At 48.5% G+C, this 14,885-nt stretch overlaps 1 protein-coding gene across 6 annotated transcripts in view; it reads right to left on the minus strand.

The window, feature by feature from the left end:
• The window catches only part of ZNF462 (zinc finger protein 462), a 149,213-nt gene that overhangs the window by 78,573 nt on the left and 55,755 nt on the right, over window positions 1–14,885 (minus strand). For 3 of the 6 annotated variants that reach the window (XM_070459342.1, XM_070459344.1, XM_070459343.1), the window contains 5 exons: window positions 14,255–14,504; window positions 7,464–13,066; window positions 6,545–6,709; window positions 4,680–4,966; window positions 896–1,014 (listed from right to left, as the gene is read on the minus strand). In XM_070459342.1, coding sequence (XP_070315443.1) covers window positions 896–1,014; window positions 4,680–4,966; window positions 6,545–6,709; window positions 7,464–13,066; window positions 14,255–14,477 — 6,397 coding nt within the window. In that variant the 5' untranslated portion in view covers window positions 14,478–14,504. The remainder of the gene's footprint in view (window positions 1–895; window positions 1,015–4,679; window positions 4,967–6,544; window positions 6,710–7,463; window positions 13,067–14,254; window positions 14,505–14,885) is intronic. The other 3 variants (XM_070459345.1, XM_070459346.1, XM_070459347.1) reach the window with 3 other exon arrangements.

Genomic DNA, 14,885 nt, shown 5'->3' on the forward strand with positions numbered 1-14,885 from the left:
ATGGGCTGTGGCTGAGAAAGTGTTCAGTGTCAGGCGCTCAGTCGTGTCCAACTCTTGCGACCTCATGGACTGTATAGCCCGCCAGGTTCCTCTGTCCGTGGGAGTGGCTAACCATTCCCTTCTCCAGGGAATCTTCCTGACCCAGGGATCAAACCCGGGGCTCCTGCATTGCAGGTGGATTCTTTACCATCTGAGTCACGAGGGTGGCCATGAGCAGGACACTTAATTTTGAATCTCTGTAGCTTCACCTGAAGAGTGAAGAGTGACAACAGCATCCACCCTTTAGGGTTGTTTTGAGGATTAAATGGGATGATGAACATCACATCTTCTTAGGGCAGAGCCTAGTTGTTAAGGGATGTTCATGAGACCAGCCCGATGAGAAGACAGAGTAACAGAGGTCAGCACAGCTCCTGGACACTCAGGACCCAAGATCTCTCTTATCTGGGACATGGAAATGAATCTAAGGGCATCTCAGGAGAAATCTCAGATATCCTGATTTCTCTCTGCCCCTTTCAACATTTCTAAGATTATAACTTTATTTTAGTTGGAAATTACTTTTAGTAGATGTACCAATTCTTGCACTTCCATTAGAAAGTCTATGTAATGTAGAAATTTCTCTTAAAAAAACAGAACCCGTGAGTAGCAAAAATCCGTTAGTGGATACATATTAGTTGAATGAATCAACTATGACATGGGTGACATGGGGCTTGGTATTATTTTGCCTTTGGGGCCATTCTTTAATTTTTCTTTATTAGCTTGAGATAAAACTGAATACATGACGATTTCAAAGAAAACTTATTCTCATGTGTATGCAGCAAGAGACTTAAAATTTCACTCACTAAAGACCACTGGATTTCAAATTCAGAAAACTAGTGTACAATGAACAACAGCTCACCAGCATGAGCTTTGAGGATGTGTGTCTTCAGCCGGCTGTTGTAGGAGGATTTGAAGGAGCAGAGTTTGCATCGGAATGGTTTGTGGTGTCCGTGGTGGGTTTGCATATGGCGATCCAAACTGGATGTAGAAGAGAAAAAAAAAAAGGAAATGACAGGATTAAAAACAGCATCCAACATTTTCTCATTGCCCTTTTCCAGAAATCCCATTTCTAAGCTGTTCAAAGTAATTTTGTTACTTTCCAAGGATGGCACTTAACCGGAAAAAAAAGATTGGCAAGAGCTAGGGAAGCTAAAGGAAGGAAGAAATCAAAAATGTTTTTGGATTGAGAGACATGGCAATGGAAACAGGTCTTGGTAGACTCATTTTCCCTTCTCTAAAGCATTGCAAAGTAGAAGAGGACATCCAAAAACAAAAGGGAAAATACGGACAAATTAAAGTTTTCTGCAAAGTCAGTGAGGAGTGTCTATCAAAGAGGCCTTGAACTTATTCCCCATCTTCCCCCACAAAATGAGATTTAGAGAAACTTTGTATGTAAAAAGGGCTGACTTTCTTTTTAAATCTTAATTCCACCATAAACACCTGTGCAGGGCAGGGAGCTTTCAAAGTGGCTGAACTATCTGCAATGGGCTGTCTATTTCCACAGTCTTTATAAATATGGAGGCCCAGGGCAGGCATGTTTATGGGAAGCTGTGTGATCCAAAGGCTGGCCTTGCCTTCTGATAAAACCATGTTTGCTGTATACCAGTTGTTCAGAAGCAACTTACACAGAAATTATTATAATGAACTCCCAGTATTTCATAATAATTACTACTGTTAAAAAAATAATAAATCTACCAAACAAGGTGTGGGAAGACGTTCTAATTTGTATCAGTGCCCCAGAGAACTAGATTCCATTCTAAATGACTCATATGGGAACGGTACTTCTTAGCATTTAAATATATAATGTTCTCCCAAGCTCCCAAGCAGCACTTTCCATTGCCTCAGGACACCTCCTTCTGGACGTCCTTCAGCTATCTTAAACTCAACCAACCCGAAACAAAAGTGTCGGTTTGCTTTTGTTTTTTTTAATCCAAAACAAATTCTCTTCACTTCCTTGTTTTTAGAAAGAGCACTTCCATGCTATCAGTCAACTAGGCTGGAAACCTCCCTGTCATTTGCACTGTACTCTGTCCAGTCTCCCCTCCAAGAAGTCAATTTTTCCAAGCCATGAAGATCATCCTTCCCTTAACTGTTTCCAAAGTTCCGTTCTAACCCGTTGGCTCAGCTATCTATCATGAGCCTCCTACCTGGTCTCCCCCATTTTTTTCCCCCCAACTCAAAAGCGCAAGTGATGCAGTCAGATTGCCTGGGATCAAACACCAGCTATTACTCATAAGCCGAGGGGCCTTGGGCAAGTTACACAACTTCTCTACGTTAAAAGGCCTGACTTCTCTTTATCCATAAATGGAGATAATAATGGGACCACACTTCATAGGGCTGTTCTGAGAATAAAATGAGATAATGCTTGAAGGTACGTAGCACAATGCCTGACACACAGTGAGGCTTGACAAATGTCAGTGATTAAAATATCTACTCATTACAGTCTTCCTTTTACCAGTAACGTAAATTACAAAGCATGCATTCCCCATTCAAAGACCCCAAATATGGTCTCAAGTATTCAGACTTTACCTTCTACTATATCACTTAAAAATTAGTCCAACCAAGGACTTCCCTGGTGATCCAGTGGTTAAGACTCCATGCTTCCACTGCAGGAGGCATGGGTTTGATCCCTGGTCAGAGAGCTAAGATCCCACATATCTTGTGGCCCCCCCCACCCCAAAAAGTCCAACAGGACCACCAGCCGAGTGCCTCTGAGCATCACCTTCTTCCTCAGGACCCTCGTCTCTCATCTTTCCTTTCACACTATATGTTCTTTCCAAACTCTTCAAGTCCTACCCTCCTACTTGGAGACGTGACCCAAAAACTCCCTGTTCCATAAAATCCTGATTCTTCAAAAGTGGATGTACCATCTCTCTTCTTTGAAACTTCGTAGCATTTTATTGATACATTTTTTAAAGACATGTGCGTTATTTTGCCAAGTCGTTTGTATGCTTCCTTTACTTATAACTCAACTAGACCCTGAGTTCCTTTGGACCACCAACCATGTCCTATTCATGTTTATATTCCCCCCAAAGCATTTGCAACAGTGCATATTCGTTTATTCACAACAGCTTACTGAGGTTCTGTGTGTCAGAAAAGAGAGTCGCTGTCCAACAAACATTTACTGAACAGGTGAGAACTACACTAGTTTAAGGCCAGAGCATGAATCTGATGACAAAGATTAGATCCTAGGACCTGTATAATCACAAACGCCATTGCAGCCCTCCCTAACCTCGGTAGAAGCATCGCCTCTTCTTGCCGTTCAACAACCACTAACTAGCACCTTAGCTTTTTGAAGAAGCAAACAGCCCATCATTTATTTTCAATTATGATAAAAATAAACAGCATGTCAGCCTCACAATCAGCCACCTTCATCCAAGACTGCAGAACATGTTATTGAATATTTCTCGCTCATACAGTTGTGAGAGAAAGGCAACAAAAGGCTGTTGCATCTCAGAACCATCCCTCTTCCCATCACTCTGAACGGCCTCACACAAAAACCCAATGTGCAATTTCAAAGCTGTGCCAAGTAGTGGAAAGCTCCCTCTGCCAAACCCCCTACATTTCAAACATCTCTCCAGCATCAATAAACTTCTTTACCATTCCAGGTCTTTTTTTTTTTTTTTTTAATGCCAAGCAATGACTCTTTGGTCACATGGGTTAACAGTCCTAATTTTACCTCCTTAGCCACTTAAATTTCCCAAATGGAAACTTACTTCCTCATATGATGACTAGGTTCTGGATGAATGTTTGACAGATGCACCAGTAAACTAATGTACTCTCTGGTCTTTCCTGGTGTAGATCATAGCAATTCCTCCAAAACCGTCATTTTTTTTAAATGCCCAATTTAGAAAACTCCGATTAGAAAAGATACATGCACCCCAATGATCACAACAGCACTATTCACAACAGCCAAGACACGAAAGCAACCTAGATTCCCATTGTTAGACAAATGAATAAAGAAAATGTGGCATATTTATACAATGGACTGTTACTCAGTTATAAAAGAGACATTGGCAGCACCATGGATGCAACTAGAGATGATCATACTAAGTGAAGTAAGTCAGACAAAAACATCATATGATATTACTCATATGTGGAATATTAAAAAATGATATAAATGAATGTACTTACAAAACAGAAATAGATTCATGGACATAGAAAGCAAACACATGGTTACCAAAGGGGATGGTTGGGGGGTGGGCTAGGGAGATTAACAAGTACACACTATCATATATAAAATATGTAAACAAGGACCTATTGTATAGCACAAGGAACTATACTCAATATCTTATATTAATAATAACCTATACTGGAAAAGAATCTGAAAAAGAATATGTGTACGTATTTTTGTGTGTGTGTGTAACTGAATCATTTTGCTATATACTTGAAACTAACACAAACTTGTAAATTAACTACACTCTAGTTTTTTGAAAAATGCTTGATTTTGCCAAGTCTGGTATCAAGTGACCAGCCTCCTGTTCTCAGCCCCATTTGACAGATGGGGTGACTGAGGCTCAAGGTAACATAGCCAACTAAACAGTGGGCGTGAACCAGGAGAGGGGTCTTAAGACTCCTCCAACCGCTCGGGCCTGCCATGCCCCTTCCCAGGTACCACTGGTGGACCCTCGGCGAGCACTTACTTGTGCCTGAAAGCAGAAACAAAGGAGCAATACTGGCAGCTGTACTTGTCCTCGCGGGTAAACATGGCCAGGGCCAGATGGCTCCTCTCATGAGAACGCAGCCCCTGCATGGACATCAGGACTCTGTCACATTGACTACAATGGTATCCCCCCGGCCGGGTTTCATCCTCCAACATTCCATCAAGCAAGCAGTGTTCACCATCCACCCGGTCCACCAGGGCGCCAGGGGCATCTTTGGCTGCTTCCAGTCCATCCAGGAACAAGTGGGAAGGGTCTTCAGCCTCCTGCTAAGAGAACCACACACACACACATGCCCCACCAACAAAATAAATATCCATCATCATTGCCCCCAGCTCTCCTCCTCTCCCTTCATTCTCCCAAACTCATCAGCATTTCCTGTTAAGGCGTCCTCCCCTGCCTCTCTGGCTCCCCCTAGAGGAAGGGCACACCCGAATGCCATCCTCATGCAGTGGTGGTGATAGGAGGGCACCATCTGGGCATAGGCTGCTACTGTCTGAGAAATGTGAGGGACAGGCTCTCCCACTTTTGAAGACAGTTCACTCCCTTATCTCCCATCTTACAGAGAAAATTCTAATTGGGACCCTACTGAAACTGGTACAAAGCAGATTAGGGTTATGGCTCTGAGAAAGGAAGAAAGGCAAGAAGAAGAAAAAACAGAATGGTTTGGGTCATTTAGGAGCCTTGGAACACCCTCAGGAGAGGAAGGAAACTGAAAGATCCAGCTGTTTGCCACCATGCTCATCTCCAGCCCACAGATGGTGACGTCACCCCTTGACCGAAGGCTGCTATATAGTCAACACAAAAAATTAAGGAGAAGCCTGGGTTTCAGTTGCTTGTGTTTCGAGGTGGTTCCTTGGATTACACAGGAAGAGCTGCTCTGTCTCCCTCGAGCGATTCGGGGACGCAAGGCTGGGACACACCACGATGGCGGGCAAGGACTTGGCCGCTGCTGTCCCAGCACCACTGACGGCTGTGTCGCCAGCAGGAAGGATCCAGTCTTCAATGGGAAAAGCAGAAGCTTTACCTCCAGGCCACGATGGCAAAACAGGACGCAAGATCGAGAAGGGCCCATGACAAAAACACATTCATGTATCCAAAGAGACAGGGCAGAGCCCTGAACTAACTTTTCTGCTCAAAACTGATCACTGGCTAACAATATCCTAGGAAGCAGGGATGGTGGCTTGGTTATTAAAACAGTGACTAATATTTAACATTGTGATGTTCAAAACAAGTGGCCTGATAACACGTCGGAGGCAGAGGGGAGGTGCTTGTCAGCAACATATAGGGAAAGGGGATGGGAGAAACAAATCAGGTCAAAGGGCTCACAGGGCCAACTGTGACTTAAAGGCTTTCAGTTTTAGATTTAATGTTTCTTAATGCTCCTCCGAGGACCCAGAATAAGAAGTTAAAAGACAGATTCTCCTGGGCTCTCTGCACCATTACCAGATGAGAAAGACAGACAAGAAGTCAGGCAGCAGGAGGAGCAGAAGAGGATGGGGAGAGAAGCCACGGGGCTCCTCTCAAGAGCTCGAAACACTTGGAAACGCAAACACAGCACAGGAAGGTGACCCAAAGCCTCCTGTATCCAGAGGCCCGGATCTTCTGTTTCCACCGAACTATCCGCGTGGAAGGGAACCAGATCGAAACGCAACCGGGTGGAGACACGGAAGATGAGGAGGATCCAACCTGTAAAGAAATCAAAACAAGCCAGACCGATCCCAGTGTAACTCAGGAATGCCCACGTCTGGGACGCCCTTTCCTGAGTGGCTCTGAGCAGCGGCGTGGATTAGGAACGCGAATAGCTCACACACAAGACTTCTCATCCAGACCTTCCCAGTGCTCACCTTCACGGCGGCGGACACGGAGGGGACGCTGCCGTACTGGACGTGCTTGCGGAGGTGGTTGCAGATGGCTCGGAGCGTCGGATGCACTTCCACACAGAATTTACACTTGTAGCCCACCACCTTCCTCTCCTTGATCTTTGGCACCTCTTCTAAGTGACCAAAAGGCTGGTAAAATACAGTGGTAGCCATCAGTACTCCGAGCCCTCCCTCAGTGGCCGGCATTTATTCTTGCAGCTTACTAGATTTTACGTTACAGCAGATTAGCAGGTTAAGAACCAAGGGAGATATATGCGAGCATTTTTACATAATGAATTCATCAGAGGCGAGGCGCGCTGCCGACTACGCAAAGTCTCCGGAACCCCAGTAGGTGACGACTTGTGAGGAGAGTTCTCGGTGCAGAAGCCTCATCATCACTGCCACCCAGTTATCTGGCTTTCAAACCCATCGTTCAACTACGCAGGTGAAACGTTGCATGAGCTATGCCATGAGTGAACTTCTTGACCAAAAAGAAAAGAAAAACAAAAATCTACTCCTGGAGATGTCTGGTTCGTGGAGCCGACACTGCAAACCAAGGCATGGCTGAGAAGCACTAAGGACAGGAGAGATGGCCCACAACTGCCTTGGTTAAGAGAGCGAGCGGTTGTCGTGAACTAGGCCTCAGATAATACAGGAAAACCACCCGACCCTCCCCTGGGGAGGCTTGGGAGGGACCACAGGAAGGGGGACCGGGGCGGTGGAGAAGGGTGAGCAGAGAATGGGGGAGATAATCAAGCTCGAAATGTTTAATTGACTTATTGAGCTCTCTGGCAAGCTAAGTCACTAGGAAGCCCGGAGCGGTTTGGCTGGCAGCGAAGAAGTGCATGTGGGCACCAGTGATGAGAGGCCTCCTGGGGGAAGGGAAATCAAAACATATCCTTACCCTCTCTTGTTTGAAATCTGCAAAAGCACCATCTGCATATTTCTGCTTGCTCAAAAGCTGTTTCCGCCTCTCCTGACGTTTGGCACGCTTCTGGAATTCCTCATTGTGAATGTTCAAGTGCGAGGTCAGCTCGGCGGTGCTCTGCAGTTTGCTCTCGCAATGCTTGCATTGGTAGGCGGAGCCCTGCAGCCGGGGGCCGCCGCCCAGGATGACGAAGTCCCTCTTGAGGTCCCGGCTATGGTGGTCAGTGTAGTGCATGCTCAGCAGCTCGGCCGTGCTGAAGGACAGCTTGAAGCACTTGATGCAGCGGAACGGGAGCCACTCGATGTCCTGCCCTTCGTTTCCTTCCATCTCGGCTTTCTCGAAGGCGCCTCTCTCTTCCGAATCTTCCATCAGCAGCGGCTTCTCATGCTCGTCAGCGTAGACCGCGGTGAAGTAGCCCCCTAGCTTGCTGGCGTGCTGCTTCTTGGGGAAGACCCCCGGGTGGCGCTTCATGTAATGGGACACGATGCCCTTCTTGCTGAAGGACTGGAAGGCGCAGAGAGAGCACTTCTTCTTCTCCACGGCGCGCCGCAGCTCTTCGCTGAGTGGCGGGGAGTCATCCTTGGGCGGTGACGGGATGATCACCTTGTTGGGCTTGTCGCTGATGGTTCTGGAGGCCGCCAGGCAGTGGGTGTAGTAGGCGTCGATGTCGTGGCGCTTCTGGTAGTGGGCAGCCAGCCCTTTGCGGATGGGGTTGGTGTAGGCACAGAGGGCGCACTTGAAGAGGTTGTTCTTGCCCTCGGGCTGGGCGCGCACGTTGTTGTGTTTGATGCGGTAGTGCCGGGCAATGCCCTTCCGCGTGGAGCAGAAGTACTTGCAGAGCTGGCACCGGAACACAGTGTGGGACACCAGGTGCGAGGTAGCGAAGTGAGACGTGGACACGGGCTCCTCTCCCGCCTCGTCCTCGGTCACCGATACCTGGGAGGGGCTCACTTCAGTGGTTATCTCCGGCTCGAGGGACATGGGCAGCTTCGGGGGCGACTGGGAAAAGACATCGAATTCCGGCTGGTTGTGGTACTTCTCATAGTGGATCTTGAGCTTCTCCAAAGTGCCGTGTGTGTAGGGACACAGTTTGCAGCGGTAGGCACCATACCCTTGCTTGAAGATCCTGCTCGTTTCCTCTACGTCGTTCTGGGCTATATCCGTGGACTGCTCCACGTCGTGCACGAAGTCCTCTGCGGTCACCTTGATGGACGGATGTCGCTTCTGGTAGTGGGTCAGGACCCCGTGGATGCGGGTGTTGATATAAGGGCAGTGCCTGCATTTGTAGACAGCGCCGGGGTTGATATCGATGTCCTGGGCAAAGTCGGCAGCCTTCACCTTCATGCCTGGGTGCTTCTTCCCATAGTGGGTCAGGAGGCCATGCAGGTTGTTATATTCAGACTGACACACGGTACACTGGTATGGGGTGGAGGAGATGGCGGGGTTAGCTGAGGCAAGCTGGATGGTCTTTTCAGGGGAAAGCCTGGCATCCTCGGGGCATTCTCCTTCCTGCTCAGGGAGCGGGCCGGGCAGACTGTTTTCACAACTCACAGGGCCCACCAGGTCTTCAGAGGAAGGCATGGGATTCTCCACGGCATCTTTCTCCTTGATGATATCCAGCAGCACCGACTCGTCCCCGTTCATGGCCCAAGGGTGGAATGCTTGGTAGTGATTGGTGATGTCCCAGATGGAGAGGGCTTCGAAAACACAGTCTCTGCATCTGTACGTTTTGGCTTCAGCTGGCATAGTGAGAGAGGGAGGGGACGGGTCTGGCCCCGCCCAGAGCTTGGTGGCCATGTAGGTGTAATCCACGTAATGCTCGGGGTGCCTCCTTTGGTAATGTAGGAGCAAACCACTTGGCTCTGTATGGGAATAGATGCACCACTCGCAGTGGTAGCCAGCTTCTATCAAGCCATCTAGAAATGCCCATCGCATGATGGACGTGACCGTGGCCTTCAGGGCTGGGTGGTCTTTCTTGATATGCTTCCTCAGGGCATAAAAGTAGGGGGAGGTGTACGAGCACTGCCTACACTTGAGCGCTCGCAATTTTGTTTTGTCCCGCTCCACACCCGAGGGGGAGAGCAGCACGCAGCTGGCAGGCTTCTTCTGGTTGCGGTCGCAGAGGCTTCGGATGGTGGCCGTGTGCTGCCGGATCACGTCCGCGTTGGCCTTGAAGTCTCGGTGCTTCTTCTGATAATGAATGAGGACACCTTTGACCGTCCGGTTCCCATAATCACAGTGCTGGCAAAAAAACATCTCATTCTCCACGGGAGGGCCATCTCTCTCGGAGCTGCTCCGGTTGAGCTGTTGCATAGGGGCGGATGACCGGGGGGAGCCATGGGGCCCCTCCGGCCCTCTCATCATTGCAGCTGTGGGAGGAGCCTGTCTGATATATTTGGCAGTAACCTTTATTTCTGGGTGTCTTTTCTGGTAGTGGACAAGGACGCCCACAACTGACCGATTGCTGTAGGAACAGTGTTTGCAGTAGTAAAGGTCAGCACTGAGGTCTGGCGGGGGTTGTGGGGGGGGTGGGGAACCCATGGTGGACATTTTGGGAGACATTGGAGCACCCACCTCAAATGATAACTGAGAAAGGGCAGAGCCCCTGTCCACAGACACCATTCGCATGGTTTTCTGGATCCTAAAGTAGGAAGCCTTTTCTTCCGGGTGTTTCTTCTGATAATGAACCAACACAGAGTGCATGTTCGGACTCGCGAAGGAGCAAACGTCACAGTCGTACACGACCACGGTGTTGACCGAGGGGTCCTTCTGATTTTCACATTCTGGAGGAAAGGTCTTGGAAGGAGTGTTTTTGGGGAACGGAGCTGGCATACCGCCACCACGGGCCACGGGAGTGGACGTGGCCATGTTCTTCGGAGCCGAATTCAGGATCTCCCGTAGCGTCTGGGATTCCGTGCCTAGCCCCTCCTGCTGCTCCACCACGTAGCTCGAAAAGATCATGGCATTGTTAATCTTCACGGTGGGATGCATTCTTTGGTAATGTGGCATCAGGCTTCGGACGTTCGGGCTTGTGTAGGAACAAAACCGACACCGGTAGATCAGGTCCGAATGGTCAAAGTTGAGGACATTCATGGCTTCTGGGTGGTGTTCGCCGTAATGCTGCTGCAGGTCTTCGAAGTTGGTGTAATCAATGTAGCATTCCAGGCACCGGTACACTGCACTGTGATCGTTGGGGTCCAAGATGTACCTGAAGCTGAACTTAATGTATGGGTGCATGCGCTGGTAGTGGGTGCTGACGCTCCGGGCAGATTTGTTGTTAAAGTCACAGTGTTTGCAATAATAAAGCCTTCCCGAGTCACTAAAGTCGGTATTTTCATTATTGTGCTCAGTTGCGTAGATAGGAGTCTGGGTGTTCAGCAGAGTGGTATTGGAAACCTGGTGATCTTTCATGTTGGTGGAGGAGCCGTAATAATCCTCTTCATCTTCAGAAAGGGTGAGCTCTATTTCAGCGCCATTGGTGGCATTGTAATCATGGGCGACAGTTCTGAAGTTGGGCTCCTTTGGGGGCTCAGGGGCCTCTCTTGCCCAGATCTGCTGGGCAGAGAAGGGCGTGGGCACCTCCAGGACGGGCTCCGGCGGCTCTTCCTCCCTGTCCAGCTCCACCTCGATCTCCACTTCATTGTCCTCTTCTTCCTCCTCGTCATCCTCCACGTTGATCACCGCATCCTCCTGCTGTTTTGTTTGGTTAATTTTGCTCTGCAGGTTGCTTGCTATCTCGTCAATCCTGGTCCTCTTCTTCACGGGCGACAAGTCGAGCGGAAAGTCGTTAGCGAGCTTCCTAGAGGCCTTGGCGACAAAATTGTTCTTGGAGGACAACCCAAGAATTGAGGTCTGACTTTTCTTCACAGTGTTGCTGGAAGAGGGGTGGCTGTCTGTCTCGCTGTCCAACGGCAGGCTTGAGGGCTGCCCCTCGAATTTTGGCAAGTTGTCGCAGAAAGAGTGTTTGTGCTGCTGATGAACTCGCAGCCCTTTCAGAGTCGTGGTGGAGTAATTACACATGGTGCACTTGTAGGGGTGCAGGGGTGGGGCTTGTGCGGGCGGCGGGGGAGGCGGCGGGGGCAGCTGGGGCTGGGGTGGCAGCTGATGGGGCGACTGTAGCTGTGGCGGCTGAGGCTGTGATGGAGGAGGTGGTGGTGGGGGTGGCGGAGGAGGCGGCTGTTGCTGCTGCAGAGGATCCAGCAGGACCCCCGACTTCCTGCCATTGATGCTTGAGCTCTCGTAAGACATGACACCTTCATTCAGTGAGGAGATGCCTTCACTCTGCGAATTCACAGCATCCCAATCTGACGTGGTACCCGTGTGACACTGTTTGTGAGCCCCAAGTTTTAACGAGCTCTTGCAAGTAAACGGACATTCATCACATTTGTAGACGGCTGTCTTTCCAGATAAGTGGATGTTTTCTATGTGACGGGAAATACTACGTCGATGCATGGTGAGGAAAGGACAAAAGGGGCACTGGAACCTATTCATGAATCTTCTAAACGGGATCCCCTTGGTCTCCAATAATTTGTTGCCATCTGAGCCCATCAGCTGCTCTGCAGACATGCCTGCCGTCGGGTGATCCATAGCATTCAAGCCGTTTTCACTGTCTATCTCATTTAACTCTTCATCGGAACTGGAATCATTCAGCATGCTATTCGTTTCCAGGTCAGCAGCAGAATTGGTCATCTCGGGCATTCCGTACCGGGATCTCTCTGCCAAGTTCACAAGGCCAGAATTGTGAGGTGACTTCGGCTTCATCTGAGGGTAAGACATGGGCGAAAACTTGGAAGTGGAAGAAGAATTGGGTCTCATGATGGAGTTGCCGATGGAGCCCCTGAAGCTGGAGACGTTAGTGTTGGGTAACTCCCGGCTGGCAGCATTCATGGACATATAGGCGGAGTTAGAAGTGGGGCTGAGGTCGTTCTTGTTCTGCGCCTCAGGCACACTCGTCCCTTCTTGCTGCTGCCTGAGACTGGACAGGATCTTGACCATGCTGCGGTGCTTCTTCATCATGTGGTCACACCAGCGTTCTCGGCGGGGGGTCTGATAGCTGCACCACTCACAGCAGAAGTTGCCTCGAGACTTGGTCAGCGGCTTGACCATGGATTCTAAGATGCTGCGCTCCACGACCTCCGCTGGCAGTTCCTTGCAGGGGTCCTGCAGGGACATGGGTGGGACCACCGGGTCTGGCATTGGAGCAGGGGCAGGGGGGGGAGCAGTGGTCTCCTTCAAATTGTTTTTGTGATACATCTTCTGATGCTTAATTATTCTTGCCCTCCTTGGTGACTTGTATGTGCAAAACTGGCAAGAGAAGACCTTTCCAAATCCCTCATGCATCATGATATTATAATTTAAGGATCCTGGAACAGGGGGTCCGGCTGAACTCCCTTCAGCTTGAGCTCCGTGGACCTTTCTAGTGTGTTCAATGAGGAGGTTTTTTGACCTGAAGTAGCGCACACAGAACTTGCATTGAAAAAACTTGTTTGTTGGTTTGGGATTAGGGGCAATATGCTGACTGTAATATCCTGGACTATGGCCATAGTAACTTCCAGTCCCCAAGGCGGTTGCATTTTGACCTAAAGAGAAAGCATAAGGTAAGTGGGAAGAGAAGAGCGAAGCAAAAGCAAATCAAGAAATTCAATCATGCAAATCCAGTCTGCTTTTCAATTATTCTTCATTAATAAACATCACATTCAAAAGGCCTAACATCTCAAGATGAGGCCCTGAAGAGTATTAACGAAGCATTAATGAACACACACATGTTGCCTCTCATGGATGGAAGGTAGTGCTTGGCTTCAGGTGCAAGACTCCTCTCATCTCTGTCTATGTGCCACAGAGCTGTGCAAGTTTCATAAAAGGTGATATTCATTCTAGAACTTTCCAAGATACTACCTTATGCTCCAAATTGAAAGGAAGCTAAGAGACATAAGGAAGCTGAAAGGTCTATTACCTGGGCTACTCAGCAAGAGAAACGTGACACCCAAATCACAAAAATGGCTCATAGAGGGGAATTCCAGGGGTTAGGACTCTGTGCTCTCCCTGCCATGGCCCAGGTTCAATCTCTGGTCAGGGAACCAAGATCCCTCAAGTTGCATGGTGCAGCCAAATAAAAAAGAAAAATGGCTCACAAAGAGCAAGAAGCTCTGTAGGACCTGTGCATGTCAAGAACCATGGCTACAGCTGCCTCATTAGGGTCCACAGCCTTTGCCTGTACAGGCTGCTCTAAGCAACTTGAAGACAGTCCCCTCCAGGGGACATTCCTGACTGGCATGCCATCCCCAATCCAGGCTCCAGACAGGGCATGTGCTGTGACTTTAGAAAGCCCCAGGACATAGTGGCCGGGGTTCACATTGGCAAGTCATAATCTCCATCCATACCAAGTTGTAGAACAAGAAGTATGTGACCGAGGCCCTCCACAGGGCCAAGTTCAAATTCCCAGGCCACTAGAAGAGCCGCTCCTCCAGGAAATGGGCATTTACTAAGTTTCCTACAGATGAATCTGGAAACATGGTGCAGAAAAGTGGCTCATCCCAGATGGCTGTGGCATCAAATACACCACTTATCATGACCCTCTGGACAAATGGTGGGCTCTGCATTCATTAGAGTCTTGGTGCTGTCACCTCCTTACTCATGCCCACCAGTAAATCCTACTTTCCTGTCAAAAAATTTACAAAAAGAACTACAGCTATAGGCTCAAAATAGATGAGCGTAGTGAAATACACCAGACGTGTCGATCTTAGTTAAGTTGATCCTAGTTAAGATACCTGTTAAGTCCTCTGCAATCGCAAATTCATCCTTTATAGATGAAAACTCCACCTCTGTCTGGTTACTGGCATTTATGGACCCAGATCGTGACTCATTCACATTGTCTTCAGCAACGTCCGTCGGCTGCAGAAATGCCGTGTGGACATCCTGGATGTGCGCCTTGAGATCTTCATAAGACGGAGCTCTGAAGTCACAGCCATCACACTGAAGCACCTCCATCATCTGGGTCTACTCTCTCACATTAGGAACCTGGGGCAGAAGGAAGAACAAAACATCTTAAGGCCTGTACTCACTGCATACCCCCCAAGCTGGTGGGGCTATGAGTCCACTAATGAAAGAATTCCAATATCAGCCAATTTCTCTCACTGGACTTTGCCAGATGCAACAGTGGTCAAAGAAAGGAAATCAGACATAATAGGAATGGTGTCCTTGACATCATAACTTCAAAGAAAGGAGGGGAAAAAAAAATAAACTTTTTCTAGCTTGATATATCTTCAAATGCCATTTGTCAAGAAAACCCTTAATACTTCAAAAGTTTTCGTAGTTTCTGAGTGTCTTGACTGATTTCAGATTTCTTGGTAAGTTAATACTGACTTTGATTCTGGCTGAGACCTATTTTTTTTTTGAACT

The sequence above is a fragment of the Odocoileus virginianus genome, chromosome 31, assembly GCF_023699985.2.
Source record: "Odocoileus virginianus isolate 20LAN1187 ecotype Illinois chromosome 31, Ovbor_1.2, whole genome shotgun sequence".
Lineage (NCBI taxonomy): Eukaryota > Metazoa > Chordata > Mammalia > Artiodactyla > Cervidae > Odocoileus > Odocoileus virginianus.